The 27,326-nt window shown below is 35.2% G+C and overlaps 1 protein-coding gene and 1 non-coding gene across 2 annotated transcripts; one reads left to right on the top strand and one right to left on the bottom strand.

Annotated features, from left to right (window-relative positions):
- Window positions 1-2,601: 2,601 nt before the first annotated feature.
- On the bottom strand, window positions 2,602-2,673 carry TRNAE-CUC (transfer RNA glutamic acid (anticodon CUC)). Its single transcript has one exon. It is a non-coding gene; the product is annotated as a tRNA-Glu (tRNA).
- Window positions 2,674-13,976: 11,303 nt separating this feature from the next.
- On the top strand, window positions 13,977-26,106 carry LOC150101476 (kelch-like protein 10). Its single transcript, XM_090400804.1, has 6 exons — window positions 13,977-14,389; window positions 18,370-18,850; window positions 18,940-19,109; window positions 21,427-21,535; window positions 22,130-22,462; window positions 25,858-26,106. The coding sequence occupies exons 1-6, from the start codon at window positions 13,977-13,979 to the stop codon at window positions 26,104-26,106; spliced, it is 1,755 nt and encodes a 584-aa protein (XP_090256930.1).
- Window positions 26,107-27,326: the final 1,220 nt, after the last annotated feature.

Genomic DNA, 27,326 nt, shown 5'->3' with positions numbered 1-27,326 from the left:
AATAAATTCTGTGACTAGACTTCCCATATGATTACAGATTCCTACTGCTGCTTTCATGTAAAACTCTTCACAGTATTTTATTCGAAAATATTTTTAAATTTTATATATAATATTAATGTAATATTTATATTTACTCAAAATATTTGCAATTCTTTTAAATATTTTAAGAAAGTTTAATAAAGTTAGTAAGTTTTTAAAACACCTTTACATATTTACAATAGCGGTTATATATAAGCAAGAAGCGAGATTGTTGCCGTACGAACGAGTGTTGGTCTTTAGAGTAAGTATCGAGCACAGAGAAAGTAGTCGTTCGGCTACTTTCGTACTCAAAATTAATGAAAATAAAAGGCAATACCCTTCAAGCAGTAGGTGAGAGCTAATTAACAAAGCAGTAGGTATTAATTCGCACATTGAATGCATCGATACCGTATTATACACACGAAGTGCGTTTTTACATGAAGAGAGCTAATTAACAGCATTCAATTTTCACTATTGAATGCATCGATACCGTATTATACACACGAAGTGCGTTTGCTTTACACGAAGAGAGCTAATTAATAGCATTCAATTTTCACTAGCCTGAATGATGACGGTCATATTCGAAACACAAGTCTTAAAATCGGAATATGAATATTTTTTAAACCGTGGATTTCTTTTTATAGAAAAAGAATTATGAACAAAATAACGCAAGTTCTTGCAAGACATTCAATTCAAATGGATATCACAGTATGTACTCATCATGACACTAGAGGACGTGCTAAGGCATGCCCTCTAGTGTCATTTTATCTAACGGAAGATTAACGTATCATTAAGCAAGAAACAAAAATATTGGAAACAAAGCATTCGACTTTTATATATTTTTCTTAAAAATTTCCATTGTGCAATATATTGCGAGCCATTAGTTGGAAATTTGTAAAAAATATGAAAGATAAAAGAACAAAATAGTAAACCACGAGATTGTATTTAGTGAATCAATATATAAAAATAAAAAGTTTAAAAGTTTTGGCTGTAAGGTACTTAATGAGATAAGTTTTAGTTGTTTATAGGCAGTATTTTCGTGTGTATGGGGGGGGGATAACATTCAAAAATATTACAAATACATATTTAGTTTTTATTAGTAATAAAAACGAACACATGGATGAGGGTAAGCTATCGCTTTTCCAATAAACCAGAATAAAATTAATTTGAATTTTTCAATTAAGACAAATTATTAAGCACTTATTAAAATGCATATTGAAAAATATTAAACAACTTAGGGAGGTCCATTAAAATATGTCTTAAAGGGCCCATGGAAAGCTTCCCCCCACCTCGAAAGAAACAAAAATCTTAACTATATTACTGGTTGCTTGATATACATCATTATAAATAAAGACAGAACATTATTTAAATTAAAGGGATATTAAATCCCACATTGTTTTGAACATTTTAACCTGCCGGATTTTTTTTATCTTTTTTATTCTCTCAAAATGTGCATTTTGTCTAATAGATGGCGACACATTCAAGAGGGAACTAGCGTGGCAGCATATTGTCGTTTCCCCGTCAGGTGCGTGCATTTATATTATTATTATTATTATTATTATTATTATTATTATTATTATTATTATTATTATTATGTGACACCTCCAGGGAATCCAAAGACTCATCGAGGGAGAGTGTGCCAACAGCATCGAACGATACAAGAAATACTTGTTTTTTTTTTAATTTGAAGTATGGTCTGATGGGGAAGAGATCTTTATCACCATAGAGGGGCAATTTCTTTCCAATCTTTGGAAAGAATAGAGTAATGAGCAAAAATCAGTTTATTCTTGTGAATAAAAATAAATCCAGTGTAATTTATATTTCCTAATTGCTGTTTCCGTTGCTTATTTTTATTTTATTTTATTTAAATGTCATTAAATTCATGTTCGATATTAAGTTTGTCATGTTTTAACTTTATTATATATAATAAAAGCACGTATTGTTTTGTGAATCTTTTTGTTCAGTTTAGTATTACCTATATTTTCATTTCTTTCCTCCCCCGCCCAAGAAGAGTAAGCTGATCCTAGAGGTAGTACAACACCAGGCGACTCGTAGCAAAGGTGGAGCAAGTCCCAAGCGTGGCATCGCCTTCCAAGAAATATCTCGCGGGACGACGACGGGGGGGGGGGAGGGGGAAACAGGCTCTATGTTTAGTCTCGAGTAGTTTTTCGGGTGTATCTAAAAAATAAATAAAAATTAATAGTATGAATAATATATACATTTAGTTATTCATATTAGTTAATCTTAACGTGAATATGATCTCTTATGAAATGAGAACATTATAGGTCTAAGACATATGAGTAATAAGTAAGGAGATTATCAATTTTAATATAAATACCCGCTTAATGATTCAATGAATTGCTAAACACTATTTAATTTTATATAACTGAAGATACTGGAAATCAAGGCAAGATCGGGGTTTATAAAAAGGAATGATCTATCACTTCTGCATCAGCTTTCATTATAGGAAATTTTTGTCCTTAAATTTGAAAACATAAGAAATATTTTTTAAATTACAAATTTCAATGATATTAATATAATAATGTCACACATATGTAAAAAAACTGAAGAAACAAAAAAAATTTCCCATGCCGGGAATCGAACCCGGGCCTCCTGGGTGAGAGCCAGGTATCCTAACCACTAGACCACATGGGATATTGAAAACAGATTTCTTATTGGTGTTTTTTACCGTATGTTTGCTAATCTATTTGATTTTTTTCTTAATGTATATATGTTTGATTCAGTTTTTAATAAGTAGAATATTTAATATCTTCAATAAAAAATAAAATAATTAATTTTTGCTTCAGTTTTATTATAAATTGTGAATGGTGCAATTAAAATGTAAGTTAAGAGTTAAACGTGATATTCATAAAATTTATTTCAGCAGTGATCTGTCGCAGATATACTATCGAAATAACACAGGAAGTATTCCTACTAACACAAAAATATTATCTCGAAAATTTTGCAGAATAAATCTAGCGTATTTAGTCTTCCGTCCACCCTAAATTTTAAAGATCATTTTAACGAAATAGGAGAATATCAGTCAATAAATAACAGTACTAAAACCTATAAATATTTAATATTTTCCAAATTAAGTGACCAAACTAGTGATAACTGATTGTTCCTTGTTGAGTTAAATATTTCCATACTCTGCATTGCAAATTAAAACTGTCCGCCAGCTATTTTGAAGAACGTGTCTGATATCAATATAATTTTAAAATATCCAAATATTTATATAAAATACTAGTGGAAGTATTATAATTAATAAAATGTTTTAATTTTGTTTAAAAATATTTCTAAATTTATTTGATAAATAGATATTGATAAAAACACCATTTATTTAGTAACAACATTGATATATATAATATATCAATAGTAATATTTGGCGAGTTAGTTGGTCTTAAGGTTTCTAGTGCGATCAGAGAGTAGTCTTACGGCTACTTTCTTGATAAAAAAAAAGTTAATAAAAGTAGAAGTTCAACAAGTACGTTGTGACAAAGTACTAGTCATATGCGTCTTCCCTGTCTTGTCTTAATCGGCCAGCGAAGAATGATGCCAATGTTTGTTAAGTTGCAGTAACATTAAAAATGTAGAGAGCAAATAAAATTAATTTAGAGTTTGTGTTCTACATAAAACTACCTATTTGGTTTAAGCGAAATTTTATATAGTGTATGTTTACTTTACAGTATGCGCACGAGATGGCAGTATAAACATTATTACAGTTTAATCGCTCGTTTCCTCAGGACAAATCAAGAGATTTTCAACGCATTTCGGATGCACAGAATAGAATGATGACAATAAAAATTACGTTAATTTTTGATATGTGAATTTAACTTGCATTAATTTCTGACACATTACATACGATAAAAAATGCGACATCTCTGAAGGGTGTCGAATTTTTTTATCGGGACTCCTGAATATTCCTTTCTATATAAATAAAATAAACTATAAAAAATAGACACCATAATATTCTTTAATAAATATTTTAATGAATAATACGTTTTAAATCTTAAAATTAAAACACCAATGGAAAAAGTTTGACATTTTCACAAGTTTAATGAATATATTGTATGATTTGAAAGATGACAAAGGAAAGAGATAGATGTTGACTATTCCATAAAATTTTATTGTTATATTTTTTTACAGAAAAATTGTCATTTAGAAAGATTTGTGAGTGGTATATTTCAACTGTAGTTGTGTCCAGCAATTAGTTTTAAAGAATTCCTTGTGTATTACTCAATACAACCAATACATTTTTAAAATTTTCCTTTAAAAATAAATAAATAAAATTGTCTTGTGTGTTTTTTAAATGAAAAAAAAGTTCTCGTGTGATTTGACTGGATTCTAATAACATGTATAACTTATGCCTTCAGTTACATTTGTTGTTTAATCTAATGGAACGTAAACCATTTCAGTAAATTTAATATCATTATTATTTTTTTTTTCTTCAAATTTTGATAATTTGAAGTAGATATCCATATCATTGTTAGCCAATCATTGAGTCAAAACAAGTTTGTGATAACAAAGTGTAGCCGGCACCACTGACGTCACAATTAAGTTACTATTGCGTCAAGGGAAGTTTTTTTTTTTTTAACCCATCAATCCTGTTCTACTTTGATGACGTCACAATAGGAGAACTCTATAAATATATGGCCCCAATTCAACGGAGCTGTACAGAAAAGGTTTTGGCGCAAGAGTTTGTTTCGGCATATATGCATTAGTTGTTTCACTGAGCCTTTGACTCTTGCTTTTCATAGATGCGCTTCAATAACAGAAAAGTGTCCTGTTTAATTGAAGAGAATGACACTTGCTATGCGAAGCAAGCGATCGGCAGCGAATAATAGGCGGTTGGAGGAAATCGATTATTTGCTGTTGTTCTAATGTTCAAGGGTTCAACCATATGCTTTTCTTTGTACCAGGATTCTATGGGATGGGGACATACATGAGGCAGATATTTGACCGTTAGGAGGGAGGAGGAAACAGTACACTGTGTGTCCGTACTGGTGTCCTTCCGTAAGGGTAATCTCAATCGGCTCTAGTTCACTGACGAATACGCAGAAAGGACAATGTTTGGACACCAACAACCCCTTTAGGGGGGATGACGATGGCCAAGCTGTTCGAGAGGTTCCATCCTCAAGAATACTTGAGGAAATGTGGAATCCAACTGATAATTTGAAGTAGATAACGCAGATAAGAAGTAGATATACGTGAGATATTTTGTTACCGAAGTCTTTCTGAAGCTCGGTGCATCTGCCTAGAGGTAGGATGCTGTTCAGCCTCGGACTGATGTACGATCACGACAAACGAAGCAGTGAATCATGAAATGTGGTTCGTTCTTTGTTACTCGTGAGTATTCATCTGATGTTTCTTTTCTTTTCATAGGGAATTTACGTTCTTGTCGTATTGGTGGAGCAGTTGAACAGATCCAAAGGCTGTGACAGAGAAAATAGCCTCGGAACTCATGTCCAATCACATGGGAACAAAACAGTGAATCATCAAAAGTGATTTATTAGGTCTCATGTTTTTTTCATGTTTCGTTGGTTTAACAGGGGGTTTTATTTTATTTTTAGGATTTTACGTTCCTGTCGTATATGGTGAAAAAGGTAGGTTGAATGATGGAAGATTTGGCGAAAGAAGAGAAAAAGAACTGAAGAACTACGGGTCTAGGACAGGAGGGAGGGTGGCAATAGTCCGAATTAAATTCGACAATTATTTTAATGTCCTGGAATTTAGAGAGTAAAAGATATATTTACTGGGCTCAACTTCGTAAATGATAAAATTCCAGTTATCAGTTTTATTACTGCAAATGCCACTATTAAGTAACAAATGACACAATGTCACAATATAATTTGATTTTTACACGGTAATGTGATCAAATTTCATTATTGATATCTTGCCGTATCACTTTAGCTACTATACCACGAGTGGCATCCTGGCTTTACAATTATATGTAATCTTTTTCTATATCGAAGACAATTAGTCTTGTAGATGCTGTTAGAAAAATCAAAATCACGAATCTAATTGCGCATGAGCACAATACGCTGTTCCATGAGCATTCGCTGATGGTTTACTAGCTTTTCGCTGCGTAGGTCCGCGCGGTTAACCTAGTGGCTTTGCGCGTCGCAACCATATGCCTGGGGAAGGAGTGTCCTAGGTTCGATTCCCGTCGGAGACGTGAAGAGCTGAAGGATCTTCCTCAGCCATAGCCAAGTTAGCCGGTCTTGGGCGCGGGCAGTAGGGTTTTTCCCGCCAGTTTATCTGGTGTTTTTCATCCCGCAAGCAGGCAAACCGGCCCCGTGAACACACAGGGATACAGCCAAGAATACCTTGAGGCACAGGAGTGACCATTCTATCCTCGTATTTCGGTTACGAAATCCAAGCATGCTTGGAAGGTTGTGGGCCTTAAAGGCCTGTTAAAGCCATTAGGATAGATAGATAGTATTCATGTAAGCAAACAAACCAGCAGTGAAATCCCAAGTGGAGAGCAATCCATTGCTATTATTAGTATTCATTCTAATTGCAATGCAGAATATAATTATGGAATTATATTTTGCTAATGGCCAGATGAATTGACATCATTTTTATAAATCATCTTCGAATTTTGAATTTCAAAATATATAATCAAAATATCTGCATTTCCATTCGAATAATTTCAAACAAACATAAAAATATGTATTGATTGATGTCTTTGACAAACTAGATTTAGATTTGTGATGCAATTTGCCTATTCCAGTATGTGTTACGTAGAGAAATTACATTTAACAATTGTAATTTCAATACGTAATATAATTAGCAATTACATAATGAAAGAATATAACGAATCCATCATTATTTCATAGCCAAATGTTTAAATATTAATTTCCTTCAAATTCACATGAAATTTTATGTGAATTTGAAAGCAATTGCTGTTCCCTTGGTTAGCAATATTAAAAAAAACAAACATGGACCCTACCATGGAGCCCGTATGTTCGCTTTTTTTTTATGTTATTAAAAATGAAAAAATGGGAAACCAAAAGTTGCGTTTTTAATAAACTGTCAGGACCATTTCGATAATTTTAAGTGTATCTGGTTTTAAAACAAATGGATTCATCATATATACGTTCATTATATAATTTATTTTAATTTGGTTTTCGTATAAATTATCAAAAAGTTTCATGATTATAAAATCGTAATGCGAACTAGAAAATAGAGTAATCAAGTATATAAAATACTTTATCATGCAGTACGTCAGTATAGAGCTTGATGAAATCAATCTGATATAAGCAAGATATTAAAATAGAGAATATTATTGATCCATCCATATTTTATAGCCAATGATTTTATAATCTACACGCGAAAAGATGTACCTAATATTAGATTAATGTATATTATTAGAACCCAATGTTTCTTAGACTCGGTTAACTGGTTCTCTACATGACGTCATCTACCGTCCAGTAATAATATTTTGATCTGTTAATTATATAAATCTATACCTAATCACGATGTCTAATTTTTACATCATTACTGCAGTGTAAGATGTTTACGTTGATAATTTGAAGTATAAATCTCCAATGAACTGCCTTTCGACAAACTACTTTTCTAATTAACTGTTCAATGAACTGTTTTATTATATATTTTTTCCATAAACTAATTTCTGACGAATTCGAAAAACTTTTCCGTTTATGTGTTTTTGTGAGAATGGAAACTATTTTAGTACATTTCAGCATTCTGGTGTTTTGAGTATGAGCCCGAAACAAAGCGCCAGAGTGCTGAGTGGAGAAATTTCAAATTTCTTCACTTTTTATTTCAAAATTTATTTCTTTTTATTTCAAATTTTTGAGGCGATTGTTAGCGAAAATTCGTCTCGTATAGCATGAATTGACGGCCGACCGTTCGTCAAAACACTCATTCTTGCATGAATTCGTCAAAACACTCATTCTTTGCACTATAACTCGGCTTCTAATGAAACAAATGTCATAAACAGTTGACACAACACTAATGAAGGTTCAACACTAATTGAAGTTATTTTACGCACTTGGGTGTGGATTTTGCTTATAAAGCTTAAATCTATATTGGTATAATTGGGGCTGCATTGTCTTTCTAAGCTGTCGGCAAATTCTTCTGCCTTTTCCTCATCACTGTAGGCACTCTATATTCTCCTTGGATTGGAGGAAGCGTGTTACGTTTTGAACGAAGCGATCTCATCATTCTCCACAGCGATTGATCCTCTATGTTTAATTGGTGCATTTTGTTATTCCAAAGTTGGTTTCGGTGATCCTTCAGGGCATACCGAACCTGGTTTGTTGCTCTGTTAACTGCCTGCTTATCAAAGATTTTTACTCCTTTTTCTATGTCTTCAGTGGATGTTATATGTGGTACTGGGCCAAGGTTTTCCTAGAAGGCTGAGGGAAGTTGTTTCCAGTTTCTAAAGGTGGAGGTATTTTCCGTTTAATCTTGGTGCCTAGTTGCAATATGATGGGGTTGTGATCAGAACTTAATTCGTTGACTGCATGTATTTGATAGCTGTGCGCTATGTTTTTTTAATAAAGCTATATCGAGTACATCAGAACGTCCGGTTTCTCCGTAGTGTGTGGGTCCTATTATTGCTATATTTCGTGAAGTAGTATAAGAGTTGAGTATTCTTCAGTTAATATTCGAGTTTCTGCTATTCCAGGCTGAATGTTTGGCATTAAAATCTCCAGCTATGATTACTGCTTTACCCGCATTTAGTATTTCATTCAGATCTGATTCTAGGAGTTTTTTTATTTGGGGGAGGGGATTTTAGGCTGCAAATACTGCTTGTGTTTTCTGCATGTGTATTTCAATTCCTGTTGTTTCCATGTGTTCTGTTTGAGGTGTGGCTATTTGCGTTGTGTTTTATGCTTCTTTTAATGAAGATGGCAGTTCCTTCTTCTCTTGCGTAGATTCAGATAGCGTACACAACAGCAAAGAATTTAGACGATGGCATAAAAATCCAGCCCGCCACTATAATGGACTACCGCAGATTCACGAAAGAGCTAGACACCAAAGGCGTACAATACCACACCTTCACCCTCGACTCAGAGAGAAGCCTGAAGGTAGTTCTCCGTGGAGTATCAGAGCATATACATACAGACGACATAGCCGCCGATCTCTGCTACCAAGACCTACCACCCATCAAGGTCAGTAGGTTGACAAGAGCAGACAAACGTCCGATGCCACTCGTCTTAGTAGAGATCTACCACGCCTATAAAAACATATACGACCTAACATCAAATTGCGGCCTAAAAATCAGCCCAGAACCACTAAGAAAAAGGGCCTCATCAGGACAGTGCCACAGGTGCCAAAAGTATGGTCATGCCCAGAGATTATGCAAGATTGAATATAAGTGCTTAAAATGCGGTGAGAACCACCCCACAAACACCTGCACCAAGCCAAAATCCACCCCGGCTAAATGTGCAAACTGTAGGGCCCTCATCAAGCAATCTACAATGGATGTATGCAACACCCAAAACACAGACGACCTGCTCTTCTACTAGTCTTACAAAAACCAGTAGCCCCAGCTCCTCAACCTACCAAAGATCGACAAAACACGACAGAGAACCAACTGCCACAATCAGAAGTCCCGATCGGAGCAAACCACAAACGGCAGACAAAGACCTATGCAGACGTAGACCGCTCAACAAGGTCACTCAGGAACAATACCACCCAAATTTAGCACCGTCATTACAAACTCCCTCGCGAATATGCCTACAGGACTTTAGCAAATCAAACCCCACATCGGACTCCAGAAAAAGATTTCTACAAGATACTCAATCCATCCTAGAAACACTCATAAATGCATAAAAAAAACAAAAAAACAACCAGATTCCCTACAGATCATCGTGTGGAACGCGAATGGACTTAAAAACAGGATTCCAGAACTCCAAGAATTCGCAGTGAGATACAACCCAGACATCATCCTCATAAATGAATCTCACTTAAGACCAGCAGACAAATCCAAACTTAGAAGATAACTCCTCCACAGAAACGACAGATTAAACTACAGATGTGGTGGCACCCCAATTTTCATAAAAATCTATATCGATCACCACTCAGTAAACAACCCCTCAACCATAAATCTAGAGCTCACATGAACAGTAGTACCCACAAACTCAGCTGGAAAACTAACATTTTATGCAGCTTACAACCCTCCATCAAAATATCTACTACATTCAGATCTGGATGCTGTCCTGGGCATTAAAGAGCAGGTCATCATTGTCGGTGACCTAAATGCGAAACACCCTGCATGGAACAGCAAAACCACCAACAGAAACGGCCGCACCTTCTTCAGGCTACTCCAATTCAAACTTTGCAGTTGTGGCAGGCCCCACGAAACCAACACATCAGTAGTACGTACGGTACAGCTGACATACTTGACATTGCTATCCTGCAAAATATAAAGTTTAGTAGAGCCTAGATTCTTTAAATGAGCTAACATCCGAGCACAACCCAGTCCTGCTCCAGCTGGGAAAGCAAGAACAACTGCCGCCTCCCCCTCCCCCCACCCCTTCATCTCATGGAAAAACTATCGGAAGCTCTACCGGAACACATCGGACCAGTCCCTTACATCAGCTCCATAAAAGAAATTGAAAATGCTGTCGAAACTCTAACCCAGCAAATGAACACAGCCACAAAGGTTGCCACCTCTACTAAAACCTCCTTCAAGCCAAATCGCCTTCCCGAAGACATCATGGATTTAATTAGGGACAAAAACAAAGCAAGGAAAAGGTACCATAACACTCGGGCACCTCAAGACAAAAAGATCCTCACCAAACTAAACAATGAAGTTAGAGAAGCACTTAAAGCTCACAGAAACGAAACGTGGGAAGCCAAATTAGTCTCTATATTACCCGGCGAACACTCCATCTGGAAGTTATTAAGAAGCCTCAGAAACAAAAACAAATCTCTTTCCCCCCTCAAGTCAGACAGGGGGCTAGTACACACGGACGCAGAAAAAGCTGAAGAGATAGCAAAGAACCTAGAAAAACAGTGTAGCCCCATACGACAACTTGGACATCAAGCATGTGTACAAAATCCACCGCCATGTCAGATATTCACTAAAACTCCCCGAAACCTGCAACAACAAACCCGCAACCACCTCACCAGCGGAAATCTACGAAATCATAAAAAGCTAAAGAATAAAAAAAGCCTCTGGTCCTGATGGTATTACAAATAGAATTATTAAACTTCTGCCCCAAAGAGCAGTCGTTCATATCACCACAATAATTAACACCATGTTCAGATTCAACTATTTTCCCTCCTACTGGAAAGTCGCAGATGTGGTCTCAGTGCATAAACCAAGTAAAGATCCACAACTGCCTGAAAGCTATCGGCCTGATCTCAAATTTAGGCAAAATTCCCGAAAAAAATCATCCTCTCCAAACTCCAACCTCAGTAAATGATTTAAATATCCTCCCAAAGGAACAGTTTGGCTTTCGACAACATCACAGTACTACTCAACAAATTCACAGGCTAATTGAGTACATCACCACCGGCTATAATTGGCATCAGCACACTGGAGCAGTTTTCCTGCTCAAGACATAGTAAAAGCTTTTGGTAAGATATGGCACTTCGGATTACTACATAAACTCATTTCAGCAGGTATACCATCAAAAATATTCCACCTAATTAAATCTTACCTCCAAGACAGACACATACAAGTCAAAATAAACGGAACAGTTTCAAGTCAGCGACGGATCACAGCGGGAGTTCCCCAAGGTTCCCTACTGGCACCGATCTCATTCTCCATATATATGGCAGATATCCCGCACAACGCAATGACATCCATCTTAGCACTCTATGTGCATGACACAGCAGTACTTGCCAGATCTCTACAACCACATATCGTCACTAAAAAATTCAAGAAAACCTACTAAAACTGGAACAATGGTTCTCGAAACGGAGATTACAAGTAAATCCCCAAAAGAGGATAGCGATACTTTTCACCAGAATGTTGGCAACTCCCAAGGCCGGCACTGAGTGGAACCAACGCTGAGTTGAACGGTCTTTAGGCTACTCGTAGGGAGTGTTCCAGGGGATCGTCTTAATTTTTGAAGTGGCTTTTACTTAAAAATCACACTGTAGCCCGTGCATGTCGTACGAGGCGACTAAAATGGGTACCCAGGGAGGGTAATGGATGGCAATGCTGTAGCCAATGAAGTTTTAACTGAGGCTCCCCTATTGCTGTTACTCTCCTGTCATGATCAGAGCTTTAACAGCCCAATAATAATACCCCATTCATAGATTTTCTCAATCAGATGACGGGATAAAGAGTCAAGAACTCAGTCCATCTACCCCGAAAAATAAAAAATAAAAAAACCCACATAGCTTGATTGTAAAATGTTGAGCATGAGAGGATTTCTTAAGTTTTCCATTTAATTATTATAAACAATTAACTAATACAAAATGATGCATAAGTACGAATCATTAAGGTCAATCATATTATAATTGATATATTTTAAAAATATGACTATTATATTGTCTCTACCGCGTGTTTTATATACAATGCCGTGATCTTAACGTTCGTTCTGTTTTATTCATTTACTCAGTTAAGAAACGGTCCTTTTTTTTTCTATTTCTTCTCTTATAACTATACCGAAAGCGAGAGAAACATTAGTCAACCATATTCTCACCCGAAAGGGGAATGTGCTTTGCATACTCAGGCAAGTGATACGAAGTCATTAGCCTCTATGTACAAGTAGCTCAGACGTGAATTTATTTCACGCGAAAAACTTTGTTTTGCTTACTTGGGAAAAGGATTAAAACCAAGTATATAAAATGTCTTGGTATCTTTAAAATATAATAAACCAAAGGTAAAAAACTTTCAAAAAAAAAAAATATATATATATATAGAGAGAGTTTTCTATACAATTCCTCGATGAAGACAGTTAGATTTGACCGGAAATGTAGCAAAATTAAATTTTGCTACATCTCAATTTTGTTTTCATATAAACGAAAGCCTCTAACATACTTAATTTAAAATTGTAATAATTTTAGTATTTGTTGCATTACCTTTTAATTTAATATATACTATTAGCTATTTACAATAAAAAGATGAAAATAAAATACTTAATCTTGTTATTTTAAAAGATATATCGTTGTTTTGAAAATTATAAAAAATACACCATTTTAATATTAATATGAGATTTATAGTATTGCTAAATTTTGAATAATGTTTTAGGTGGTATAAGTGGTACGGAGATCTGTCTACTTCTGAATAAAATAAAAGTTTACATGGATTGCATCGCAGTAAAATTCCTATTTAAATATTTAAATATAATAAATAAATAACAATTTTAGATTTCTTCAGAAATACCAATGAGTGTACACCGTCATTTCATCTACAGCAGAGCAGACAAGACGTGCAAATGTCCACTAAGTGTTTTTTTTTTTTTTTTTTTTTTAATTCAAGCCTTATAAACTCAAAGAGCTGTCATGCTCGTCTAGAGCAGGCTTTTACAAACATCCATGTCCAACGGGGGGGATTCCAACTCATAACCTGTTGGTGGGAGAGGGCATGCTATCCACTCGGCCAACCATGCCAGCATTTGACTACAATCCCTTCCAAGCCTCAGTAGTCCAATTGCTTCATTACAGACTTTACTTATTTTCCTGTTTTTAGGTAAAATCTGGTGATTCTATGTACTGTATATATATAATTCATTTTTATTTTTTATTTTTGGTCATGTCTTATAAAAAACAACGAAATCAACACCCACTTTAATACAGCTTTTGAAGTTCATTTCGTATAACAATTAAACTGATTAATATCTCATTTTAGTTTTCATTGTTCTGGTTTTTGGAATAAAAACGAAGCAGATTCCATTGGTGCGTATTGTTGCAACGAAAATGTATTGTGATGACTGTTTACATTATTTATTCTTGTCATTCTCAGACTTGTTGCAAATACGTTAATCAGTCAGAGAATGGAGTTGGAGCAGGCATTAAATTTCCACGCTATGGAAGTTTTAAATAATATGCGTCAAAAAGGAGAAATATGCGACTGCGTTCTCTTTACTGAAGATGGAGGCAGATTCCAAATCCATAAAGCCATCATGGCTTCATGCAGTCCCTATTTCCGTGCACTATTCACTACTACCTTAAATTCAAATGAACGCACAGAAATCAAAATTCCGGGAGTCTCCCATGACATGCTGGACCTCATCATTCAGTACGCTTACACCAGAACTACTGAAGTGAATATTCACAACGTTACAGATCTTCTTCCAGCAGCCGACCAGTTTAACATTTTAGGGATGATCAAAGATTGTTGTGATCACATCATTGCTAATATGGACGAGGAGAACTGTATTGGGGTCAGACGATTCGCTAGGGATTACTTTTGTCCAAAGATGGAAAGAATGGCAAACAGGTATGTTCAAATTTTGATTATTGTTGGGATTGTTTTGAACTGCAACTAAATCCATAGGCCGCCAGTGTAATTATGTCTGTAAATTAAGTGTTTTGTTGGAGAAAAAACCCTGCCACAACCGTATGAGATCGACTAATACATCCTCAGATGGCAAACCCTCATAGAGGTTCTTGGAGTGTCCATACCAGATAAGCTATGTGGAGATTCGATGCATCTTTATCACACATCAAAAGTCCAGTTGCATCATACGTTTTACATAATAATTTCGCATATTCATTGGAAATAATAATTTAAACTAATTAGTCAAGAAATTGTAAAATTATGAAATTGGTATTGACAATTTTTTTTTTATTCCGCTTATCAGATTTTGGAAAAACATTATATTTTCCTTAAATATATAAACTTATATATATAATCTTAAATCATCGCTTTCATTTTTTCCTTATTTTTTCATTAGTTTTAAAAATGTTAAATGTTGAGAGAAAATTGACATATTTTGGATTTATATAATTTAAATATAAATTATATAAATTTCTTCATAATTCTTGCATTAATTTTACAAGCAAGAGTGGAAAAATCATATAGGTTTTATTTAAATTATTCTAAAATTATATTAAAAACTTTAATATAGATTATTAAGTAAAATACTTATATTAAGTTTAGTACTCTGGTATTATAACTAATATAATTTTAGAACAATTTAAATATTTTAAGCTTTATATTTTGTTAATCTCATAACGTTTATGAAAATATTATATTTTTTATGTGTCTCCCACCTATAAGATCGTAAGCCATTAACATTAACTCGCGACTTGTTAGTTAGAGAGCAAGTATGGTAACCACTCAGCCAACCATAATTGTCAATTTTTGGCTAAATATTCTGAACATCCCCCCCCCCCTGCTTCTGTTTCGGATTTCTTCTTATTTCATTTCTTATAAGGCTCTTTCTAGCACAAAATCGAGAATGTTTGGGAGCATTTGAGATGCAATACAGTATGACGATGGACCTTCGTATAATCTACATATCCCAAAGATTTTTGATGCTGTTACAGTGTTCACGAGCTTTTATAGCTTATTTGCAATCAGTGGCTGATCCAAATTGAACTAATAAGAGATATGTTCCCACCCCTCCCTCGAATAAAAATAGAAGAAAACCACTGCGAATTGTTGTCCACTAAATACAGCTTTTGTCATATCAGACATTGGAACCAACATTTATTGAAATTTATTGTGTGTTAATAAATATTATCGGTGACAAAAAAATGAAATTGTTAAAAGCCTCAACCACGTCTTGTCACCTTCAAAAAATTATTGTTACAATTGGTCCTTTCCAAACGCCATTATTTCTCCCACAAATAAAAGAACATAACTTATTCTATTTAAAACAGAAATAGAGACAAATTTACTTTGTTATTACATTAATCAGATATACAAATACGCTTCAAAAATAAGCCATTACAAAGAGTTATAGACCATACCTGACTGAAAGATGAAGCATCAAAACATGGTCATGTATAACACAAAACTAAAACGAAAAATCTGAGCCAAATTGGACTATACGTTATTACCATCGCACTATTCAGGGAGGGGAAGGGAGAGAAAGAGGGGGGGGGGGAATACAATGTAAATTGTTCAAGGTTCAAATGACTTCATATCAATGTGTAGGATAAGCAGGGCTTTTTCAAAAATATTTAATTAAAGAATAAGCAAGATTTTTACGGAGAATATCATGTTTAAAATGATAATATCAAAAGAATTTTCTTCACACAAGTTTCTTCATAATTACAAAAAAATGTAATTTTGAAACTGAGCATGTCGGGTACTGTCATGTTATAAATTTGATATTCGGATTATCCAAATAGGATACCACTCGAAAATGTCAGGGTTAAGTGGTGGCCCAGGACACCCGTGAAACTTAGTCAACGTGTTAAACATAGAATCTGTATTAAACCTGATAAATAAAAAAAAGAAAAGAAAAGAAGAGAACTCTTTACGAGATAAGTAAAGTAATGTAACTACATAGGATTAATTTTTAATCCTCTAGGTATTAGGATTATGGGATTTTATTTTACAGTTTATTGTTCCTAAAGGAACTCTGCATATTTCGGAGTGATTTAGAATGACCCCCTACATTCACAAGGATTCAAAATAAGGCCCTTTTTTCATCCTCCTGGATATCTTTTCTAATACTAACTTCCATGTTCATGATATCATCTGATGTTTCCACATTTCTGATATTTGTTTTAATTCTGAAAGAACTCTTGTGTGTTTTCGGTCAAAGCAGTAGACGATGAATTGCCGCGAATCCTCACAGGGAAAGAAACGTCTTCGTTTTTGCACATCTCTTGAGAAGACCTTCGTGACATTACGGAATCAGTAGGTAAAGGAGAACTTGCAACCACCCTGCTTTCTTTGAGACTGTACTTTGCTTGGATGTAATGGTGCGGAACAAATTAAGACCTTAGAATCACACCATTGTTTTAGTATTCTCGGGATTGCTAACTCGTAATCCAATCCAATGAAAAGTTGTTTCACTTATAAATATAGCATCTAGAAAACCTGTTACTAATAATGGTGAAGCCTCATTATAATTCAAAATACTCTCGACTTCAGAGAACACTTATAATAATTTGCTTTGGCTGAATAAGATTACCGCTTTCAAATCTAAGAAGTCATTCTCTTCTTCTTGAGTATTCTGCAATTGAGCAGGTTTTTCTTTTAGTAGCAGAAACTTTTCCTCCACTCTCTTCTGTTCTGAGCCTTCTCTTTTAAGATTGTGTACCTGTCTCCATTGAGCACGTCATCTAGCATTGTTTTCCTTATTCTTCCTCTGGGTCTTTTTCCGTCTATTTTTCCTTCGATGGCATCTCTGATGATTCCATTCCCTCTCAGAATATGTCCGATCCAGTTTCCCTTTCTTCTTTTTATCCTCCTTAATTAACTTATTTCTTCTTCTACTCTTTTTAAACCTCTTCATTAGTTATTTTATCCGTCCATTTGATTTTTTCCATCCTTCTCCAAATCCACATCTCAAAGCTTTCTAAAATCTTAATTTCTTCTTTCTTCAATGTCCAAGTTTCAGCTGCATAGAGGGCAACACTCCGCACATAACATTTTATTAGTCTTTTCTTTCACAGCATAATAAATTCAGGTATCAACTGACGGAATACATTTCAAGTTATCAGGTACTATAGTTTGATGACGATGTTACTTTAGCATGATTTCTTGAGTTTTGTGACTGTTTTTTATTTTATTGTCCCACTTCCAATGTAAACTTAATTTATTTTTATTTTCTTTTTGTCATTGCTGTCACTATTCTTTGTTTCAGAACGTAACTACCACGCTCTGGTAGAGATATCTTTTAAAAAATCACGGCAGCGATAAATATTTGTTTTGGAGCAAAGTATTATACATTTTGGCCAAGGATAACGACACTGCTTATCGAGGTGAAACAGGAAGATCGGAAAGCAATCTCATAATAAAAGTTGAAAGATAACTACACAGCTTTTTAATTTCTTTTATGTTAGCTCCACCCACCATGATGCACGAGAACTATCATGAGTCGAGAATAACATGAATTTTGCTGTAGAGAATAAACATAGTTTGTGACACTTTGGGCTTCCAATATGCAAAATATCCAAATCAGAGAGACGATAAAAATCACCTACCACATAGGATATATTTTTTAATTTTACTTGATATATTTCTTTATTTTTAGTATCAGTATATTACAAATAGTAGGCTATTATTATTCATAAATTAGTCATTTTGAAATTATTAAGACTTCATTATTTAAAGACCGCTAATCTTCTATGGTAAAATTTCATGAAATTTACTATAAGAAAACTTCTTAAACTGAAAAGCGGTTCTAATATTATTCAAAGATCAGAAATGGAAATATGATGAAACTGTCCTAAACTTTGCATTTATCCATCTTTTTTTCTTGATGTATGTATACTCAACATACCTTTCCATTGCAGATATTTGATCATCAATTTTGCCGAAATAGCCGAATACAGCGAGGAATTAATGGAACTTTCACCAGAAGAACTTAAGACCTTATTAAACGATGAAGAACTCAATGTAAACAATGAAGAAATCGTGTGGGAGACTGTCCTTAAGTGGATTGAGTACGATTCTGTCGAAAGAGTGAAACACATAGTGGATTTGATGAAATGCGTCCGTTTGGCGTTGTTAGATCCAGAGTACTTCATCAAACACGTTAAAACTCATCCTTATGTGAACGACACTGCCTCGTGCAGACCAATAGTGATTGAAACCCTGATGCTGATCCACGATATGAGAGACACTACAAGTCCTTACCATCAAGTCGTACCCTCACCATCTTTGGTTCTTCCAAGAATTCCTTATGAAATATTGTTTGCTATTGGAGGCTGGAGTGGTCAAGGTCCCACGGATGCTATTGAAGCTTACGATACAAGGGCAGACAGATGGATTGTGGTAAGTAGTTTTTCTTCATGAATGAACATCGAGAAATGTTGGATAATTTACAGTCATATTGATTCCTAAAAGTTGCTTTGTTTACGTAGATGGACCAAACTGATCCCAATGGTCCTCGTGCCTATCATAAGTGTGCTGTTGTCGGCAAGAACATCTACATTATAGGAGGTACAGATGGAGTCGAGTGTTTAAGTAGTTGTCGCTGTTTCAACGCTGTTAATAAAGTGTGGAAGGAAAAAGCTCCCATGAACTCTCGCAGGTAACTAGTCCAATTAATTCACATGAAACTTGTCGCAGTTTTTGATAACAATGTGGTTATTTATCGGTGCTTGTGTATGCTTCTGGTAACTTCTATGACGTTAGATGAGCGGAAGAAGACATTACATTCGATTCTAGTTGCCGACTAGATGAACTTTTTTTTTTTTCATTGCTTCCAAGGAATTTTTCTTTAGGGCACTTGAATAACTAATCGCACAATACGGAAGAATCAGCAGTAGAACATACTCCATTACATACAAATAAATAATAGTTATGATTAGGAACACGAAAAAGTGTGTCATTTGCTCCCTTTAGCAAACGATGTGTTAATCGAGAGAGAGAGAGAGAGAGAGAGAGAGAGATCTACCCGTATTTACTCGAATATAACTTGCTGCATCCCCCCCCCCCCAATTAAAGGTAAAAAATCGTGGTGCGAGATATATGTGGGGATTTTCAGAAACTAAATTTTTCAAGAAAAAAAACTGAACATGAGTATGACTTACCAAGAATCTCCTATTCTTTACGGCTACTTCCGGCCTCCAGAGCGGTTTCCTTGTGTGCATCGTCAAAGTCATTTACCAGAATAGCGTCATCTTCTTTACCATTATTTCAAGCAAAAATTAGCAGTAATTTACAAGACTTGAGATGCGTAATGAACAATTCTTCACGAATGACTAATGAGAAGCGAAAGTAGAGCGCGAAACAGACTGCAATTGTAGGCCAGTAGAAGATAGAGCAGCTATGAAGATGTGCATATGATCGGTGAGGTATTAACAAAAGATCGCGCGACCCAAAGACCAAGGCAACCGACAAGTGTTGAGTTGAAATGTGAATTCTCTTCAACCGAATTCCATAACATCTGAAACTGTCAAAACAACATTCACTATATAATTCTTAGTTTTAACACATTCACGATAGGGTGTCGTTTATCGTTCCGAAGGAACTTCATATTACTGGTGGGCTCAACTTAATCCTTGGGTGAATTTTATTGCTGCTTGCTTGCGTTTGAGCTGGCAGGCGAACACACACACACACACACACACACACACACACACACACACACACACACACACACACACACACACACACACACACACACACACACACACACACACACACACACACACACATTATATGGCATGTTTCAATTCGTGGTAGAATTTTATTTGAAGTTAGCGTGTGTGATCAGTCATAATGACATCGAGAATTTCAAATGCAATCAAACAAACACTTATTTCGTGCGAAAAATTGGACAATAGTTTTTAGTTAGATACTGTGAGAGGGGGGTACATGTGATTCATTAGTTAGCACCGTTTTTATTCCAGTTGTCTGTAATTGCACTTCTTGTTGAGAAATATATTACACAGACTGCAAATGTCTCTGTACCTTATTCAGTGACACAATAAAACTACTTGTTTTCTATATTGCATCTGCAGTATAGTGGCTATTGGGGAGGGCGTGTTGTTTGACGAGGGGAGGGAGTTACTATTGCCCCGATGTGAACATGTTTAAAATTTTTTTTCGTGTGCGATGCATATGCGAAACGTTTTAATTTCTTTATTCGTAAAGTAAAATCAGGTGTGCAAGTTATTTCAGAGCAAATACGGTATTATATTTTATTTATTTATTTATTATTTAAAGAGCTTGTTCTGGCTATGCTTACATTATGGTTAAGGAACTGAAAAAATAAAATGACAATCATATGAGATAGGAACTGCTTCGGTACCTTTGAAATCTTACCACTAATAGTTAATAATTTATCACATGCAAAATTCTATAGCAGTTTTGGAATCTATTTATCATTTGATTTAGAAAAGGGAATATTAATCCGAATAATATGCCCCCTTTCGGAAAGAAATCGCAGTGATAAGTCATGTTGAAATTCAAACAAATATTTTAGATATATGTGGTAATTTCTGCAATTCCCATGTATTTCGTTGGTTTTTTATAATACAAAAGAGCACAAGAAATAATAAAGATAAAAATAACCAAGCTAGCAATGGCAGTCCACTGACTGCGCCCTCTGGTTACAACTAAGAGTGGCCAATCTTGTTGTTTTCCGTGAAGAATGACTGTCGGAATGCCAGATCTTTTTTCGACCAACTTTTTTCAGTTCAGGAATGGTCTGTAATGACTGTACATTTTGTTTTATCTTGAGAAGGCTTCGCTAACTAAAGAAAATATTGGTAATTAAGTGCAATATTAACTTCCTTAAATCCATTGAAACAACATAGTAATTCTATTAAAGTTACAGCAGAAAAATATCTAAATACGCTGGGTTGATGCACATTAAACTGACTTTATCCTTTTCTTATTAGATGCTACCTGAGTCTATCAAATCTTGGGTCGATGCTTTATGCTATTGGAGGATATGATGGTCTTCAACGACTCAGCTCTGCCGAATGTTACGATTTTGTCTGGAATCAGGTATAATACATCATTCTATTTTCATAAACATAATAAAATCAGTGTTTTCTACGGACGTGGACTGGGAGGATTTATGCATCATAATTATTTCAAACATATCACTTCGAATAAGTCGTATGTATGAATACACCTGAAACAATCACTAATATATATAATATATAAATTGTACCTACGAAATGTACCTACCTAGAGAGAAGGAAGTAGGACTTCCAGGGTAATAAATAAATGGCAATGCTGTAGCCAATGAAGTTTTAACTGAGGCTCGGCTATTGCCATTACCCAGCCATGACCAGAGCTATTTAGCTCAATAACATTACATCCACACAGATTTATTTCATTCAGATGACGGGATAAAGAGTCAAGGACTCAGTCCATCGCCCAGTTCTTATAAGAACTATAAGTACCTACCTATCAAATGTTTTAAAATACTTTTAAAATGTCGTATTAAAGTTTAAAAAATAGAATTGTTTTTAATTATTTTTAAAAATAACAAATATTTGTAATATTTATAATTTGGAAATATTTATAAGCTGCTCGTAAACTCTAAAATATTTAATTCATTAATTTCTAATTGTTTTCATTTTTTATTTACAGTGGACAGTAATAGCCTCGATGAACAACCAAAGAAGTGACGCTAGCGCCACCACTTTGAATAATCTAATTTACGTCACGGGTGGATTCAATGGTACTGAATATTTGAATTCGGTCGAATTCTACAACAAGTTTACTGACCAATGGACTCTGATATCGCCCATGCGCAGTAGACGGAGCGGAGTATCTTGCGTTACTTATCATGGTGTTATATATGCTTTAGGAGGATTTAACGGGATTTTCCGTCTCAACAGTGGAGAGAAATACAATGCAGTGACAGACACGTGGACATATCTTCCAGATATGTATAATCCTAGGAGTAACTTTGCTACTGAGGTAACAGTTTCAATAAAGTTTTATTATTTCGAAAATTATATTTTTTAAATAATTTTGATAATAATTATTTTATATATATAAATTTTATTACAAAATTTTATATAATTTAGTATTTTTTAAGAAATATAAAGAAGATTAATAAATAAAAATTAATACACCATTTCCTTTAAAAAATATCAAAATTAGATTAATCACATTTAAATTGAAGCATTTCGAGATATTATTAATGACGTCATTGAAATAACGTCATTAATATCTTGTTTAATATCTATCTATTTCTTTCATGTTCATTTCAATATAAATATCTACATTTACAACTAAGACTCTAAATAGCCTTATTTACAACATATTAACGTTTATTTTAATAACATTATTATTAATATTATTAATATTAATATAATAGCATTATTGACAATTGACAATTGACATTTATGTCTTTAAGGGTGAAGCAAGATGCTTTTCATATTCCCCGCTATCTGTCGTGGTTACAGTGAGGGTAAAATTTACGAGCAGTTTGCTCGCCCTGAATGGGCATGGAGATTATGCATCGTTATAGGAGGCTAATATAGTTTTTGGTCTTCTATATTTGAATATGTCCGTTGGCTCATATGCTGCAGCTTGTTGAATCAAATCATTGGGGTGTGTGGACGTCTTTAGAAAAAACTTGGAAGCTAAGGATTGTAGATAAGAGAGAATATATGGAATATTTGTGTCTCTATGGAGCTGGCTGTTTCTAACATACCACGGGGCGTTCAGAATCATTCTCAAGCACTTGTTCTGCACACGCTGAATCTTGATAATGTTAGCGTTAGAGGTGTGGCTCCAGGCTGGAGAGGCATAGGTGATTATGGGACGAATCGTCATCTGGTAAAGTTGCAATTTGATTCTGTTGCTGAGCTTGCTATTTCTATTAATTAGCGGGTAAATCTGAGCTATGGCTTTAGATGCTTTTGCACATGCAGACTTGATATGTTGGTTGAAAGATAGCTTTTTGTCGAGAATTACACCCAGGTAATTTGTTTCTGTCTGCCAGGGAATTTTAGTATTGAATAGTAACACATCTCCTGCAGGAGACATTGGCCTTTTTGAGAAAAGAACCGCTGAGCTTTTCAGGGGGTTGACTTCCAATCTCCACCTAGAGAACCAACCCTCCAGCTTTAGAATGTTTTCTTGAAGCTTTCTAGTAACGAAGTGGGGTCTGAGGGATCTGGTTAGTATTGCCGTATCGTCCGCATACAGCGCTAAAATGGAAGTCATCGGATTGTGAGGGATGTCTGACATGTATACAGAAAACAGCAATGGAGCCAGTAGAGATCCCTGTGGCACTCCAGCAAAGATATGGCGCTGGGACGATATAGAACCGTTAATTTTAACTTGCATTGATCTATTCTGAAGATATGAACGGATTAGATGAACCATTTTTAGTGAGATGCCGGCTGAGATAAGTTTGTGCAGGAGTCCAAAATGCCAGATTTTATCAAATGCTTTAGATAGGTCTAGGAAAACAGCTCCTGTGTACTGGCGCCAGTTGTAGCTGGTGATGATATATTCCACAATTCTATGGATTTGCTGGGTAGTACTATGGTGTTGCCGAAAACCAAACTGTTCTTTAGGGAGGATGTTTAGGTCATTTATTGAGGTTTGGAGTCGTGAGAGGATGACCTTCTCTGCAATCTTACCCAGGTTGGAGATGAGACTGATTGGACGATAATTCTGCGGTAAGTGTGGGTCTTTGCCTGGCTTATGTATAGGAATCACATCAGCCAGTTTCCAGGTGGAAGGAAAATAGTGAAGTCTTAAGATTGCATTTATTATACTGGTCAGATGCACTATAGCTTTTCGAGGCAGCAGCTTGATCACCCTGTTTGAGATGCTGTCTGGTCCAGGAGCTTTATTGTTCTTAAGTTTTTTAATAATATCATATAATTCAACAGGTGATGCGGGTGCAATATGATCAGCACTGGTATCCGGGAGGTTTAGTGCATGTCTAACCTGTCTGTGGATTTTATACAGATGATTGAAATCAATGTTGTTATAAGATGGTTTGCACTGATCCTCAAGATTTTTAAGTATGGCTTCTGCCTTATCTGCATCTGTGTGGATTAGGCCCTGGTTTGAGATTATAGGGGGGAGGGATCTGTTTTTGTTTTTGATGTTTCTCAGTAGGCCCCAGATAGAGTGATCAATAGGTGAGATAGAGGCTAACTTTTTATCCCAAACTTCGTTTCTATGCGTTTTAAGTGCATCTCTTACTGCTCCATTCAATCTATTAAGCACTGTCTTATCCTGAGGAGCGCGAGTGTTACGAAATCTCTTCCTAGCTCTGTTCTTCTCTCTGATCAGGTCCATAATGTCCTCAGGCAAACGATCAGGCTTGGGAACAGGTTTCTGGAAGGTTGCAACCATTATAGCGGACTTAATCTGTTGGGTGAGGCTAGTCACTGCAGAATCCACATCTTCTGGTGTGCATATGTGTGGGACGGGTCCTATTTGATCCCGAAGTGCTTTAGACAATCTCTCCCACGATATGCCTGAATGAGGAGGAGACAGGCATTCTTGTTCTCCCAATTGCAGTAGAATTGGGTTGTGATCCGACGACAGCTCGTTTAGTGATGTAAGGCTGTACTGTAGTTTAATGTCTTGCAGGATGGCTATATCCAAGATGTCAGCAGTGCCAGATGTACTGAGATGAGTTGGTTCGGTAGGTCCAGCCACAACAGCATGGTTTAATCCTGTGTAGCTAGAAAGGATACGACCATTTTTGTTAGTGGATTTACTGTTCCAAGCAGGATGCTTTGCATTGAGGTCTCCAGCGATGATGATCGGTCCTTTTACTCCAAGGATGGCATCCAGATCTGAGGTCAATAATGTCTTTAATGGAGGGTTGTAAGCAGAAAAAATTTTGAGGTTCCCAATTGAGTTTGTGAGAACATTGATTCCTGTGATTTCGAGGTTGGTGGTAGTAGGGTTGGTTATTGAGTGATGATTGATATAGCTTTTGATAAGAGTGGCTGTACCTCCACCTCTATACCCAAGCCTGTCGTTTCTGTAAATCTGATACCCTCTGATTTTCAGGGTGTCAGCAGGCCTCAGGTGAGTTTCATTAATTAGCAGTATATAATAGCATTATTACATTTCCATATATATATATATATATATATATATCAGATAGAGCAAAACATTTTTGGAACTCATAAAGAAAACTATTTTTTACATTTTCCTTCTCGTCTTTCGCTTTAAAAAATGTGCGAGATGTTTACAAAGGGCAGAAAGAAGATAGCGATATTGTGCTTAACGAAAGCAAAGATTAAAAAAATAAATATTGCTCACATAAAAGCTAAGAAATAAAAAAGTATATATCTTGACCGTTACAATTCTGCTTTATTCTTTCATAGGTGATCGACGACGCCCTTTTTGTGATCGGAGGTTTTAACGGCACCAGAACAGTGAGCCATGTAGAATGTTACGATGATAAAACTAATGAATGGTACGAAGCTACCAACATGGAGACATTTCGTTCTGCTTTGGCAGCATGCATTATACCGGATCTCCCGAACATCCGGGAATATATCTATAAAAATAGAGACAGGTTGATGGAAGAGAAGAGGAAAAATATTCGAAAGATTGCGTATGCTACCCCTTAGAACCTTTTTGAAATTGTTAACACAGTCCTAAAATGAACCCACTCTTAATATTCGCATCTTGTACTTGCCAAGCAAATCTATTTAATATTAATTCGTTTCTTTTATTAAATATTGTATATGAAAGGTTAAAATAAAATAAAAATTATGTAATAACACAATGAATCAAATGATTTCGATTATCTTAGAAATTAGGTAAAGTGGAAAATTAGCAAAAATATTTTTTGTAACCTTCATCGCTTTTTGTGTGTGTGTGTGTGTGTGTGTGTGTGTGTGTGTGTGTGTGTGTGTGTGTGTGTGTGAATTCTCCTTTGGAATCGTTTTAAATAACTTCCCATTATCTTAGGAATTTATACTTAATATAAAGAGAGCTGACCAATCGGTACAAAGGACCCGGATAAGAACTATGTCTAGGCGATCCTGTGTTAATGACCGCTATTTATTCAAAATCTTTCAGAATTAGTTCACTAAAATTATTATTTTAGAAAAAAAAAACTATACTTCAAACACACCAAATATTTTTAAGCATATTATATATATATATATATATATAATATGGAAAGTGATCGACCGTGAAATGCGGTCGATTGATTCATTCAATCCAATACCCTTGGAGGGTAATGGATGGCAATGCTGTAGCCAATGAAGTTATAACTGAGGCTCGGCTATTGCTGTTACCCTCCTGCCATGATCAGAGCTTTAATAGCTCAATAACACCTTATCCATACACTGTCCTCTACAGATAACGGGGAATATGAAAAGCATTTTTGCTTCGCCCCTTTAAGCCAGTTCTTATAAGGACTAATATGGAAAGTGGCTTTTGTTCGATTGGCCATCCATCACCCTGGGAGAGTAATGAATGGCAATGCTGTAGCCAATGAAGCTCTAACTGAGGCTCGGCTATTGCTGTTACCCTCCTGCCATGATCAGAGCTTTAATAGCTCAATAACACCTTATCCCTACCTCTACAGATAATGGGGAAGATGAAAAGCATTCTTGCTTCGCCCCTTCAAGCCAGTCCTTATAAGGACTTTTAGGAAAGTGAAAGAAGAGATTATTTTTAAAATATTTTTAAAATTTATTATAAAGTTCTACGATTTAAGAGTTTCAAAACCTCTAAATAAATATATTTAATTTAGCATACAAGTTATTTTTAATTGAAATCATAATTTGCAATAACTTCGAAACTTCAGAAACAAATTGATATTTGTCGGTTCCAAATT

Source organism: Typopeltis vanoorti, chromosome 11 (genome assembly GCF_054136105.1).
Source record: "Typopeltis vanoorti isolate ZY-2024b chromosome 11, IOZ_Tvanoo_1.0, whole genome shotgun sequence".
Lineage (NCBI taxonomy): Eukaryota > Metazoa > Arthropoda > Arachnida > Uropygi > Thelyphonidae > Typopeltis > Typopeltis vanoorti.
Note: the sequence above shows the minus strand (reverse complement) of the source record. Positions and strands in the feature narration are given on the sequence as shown.

Coding starts and splice junctions, on each gene's coding strand:
- LOC150101476 (XM_090400804.1), top strand. CDS start 13,977: ATGGAAGTTTTAAATAATATGCGTCAAAAAGGAGAAATATGCGACTGC. Junction 14,390..18,369: donor ATGGAAAGAATGGCAAACAG/GTATGTTCAAAT, acceptor TTTCCATTGCAG/ATATTTGATCATCAATTTTG. Junction 18,851..18,939: donor GGGCAGACAGATGGATTGTG/GTAAGTAGTTTT, acceptor TTGTTTACGTAG/ATGGACCAAACTGATCCCAA.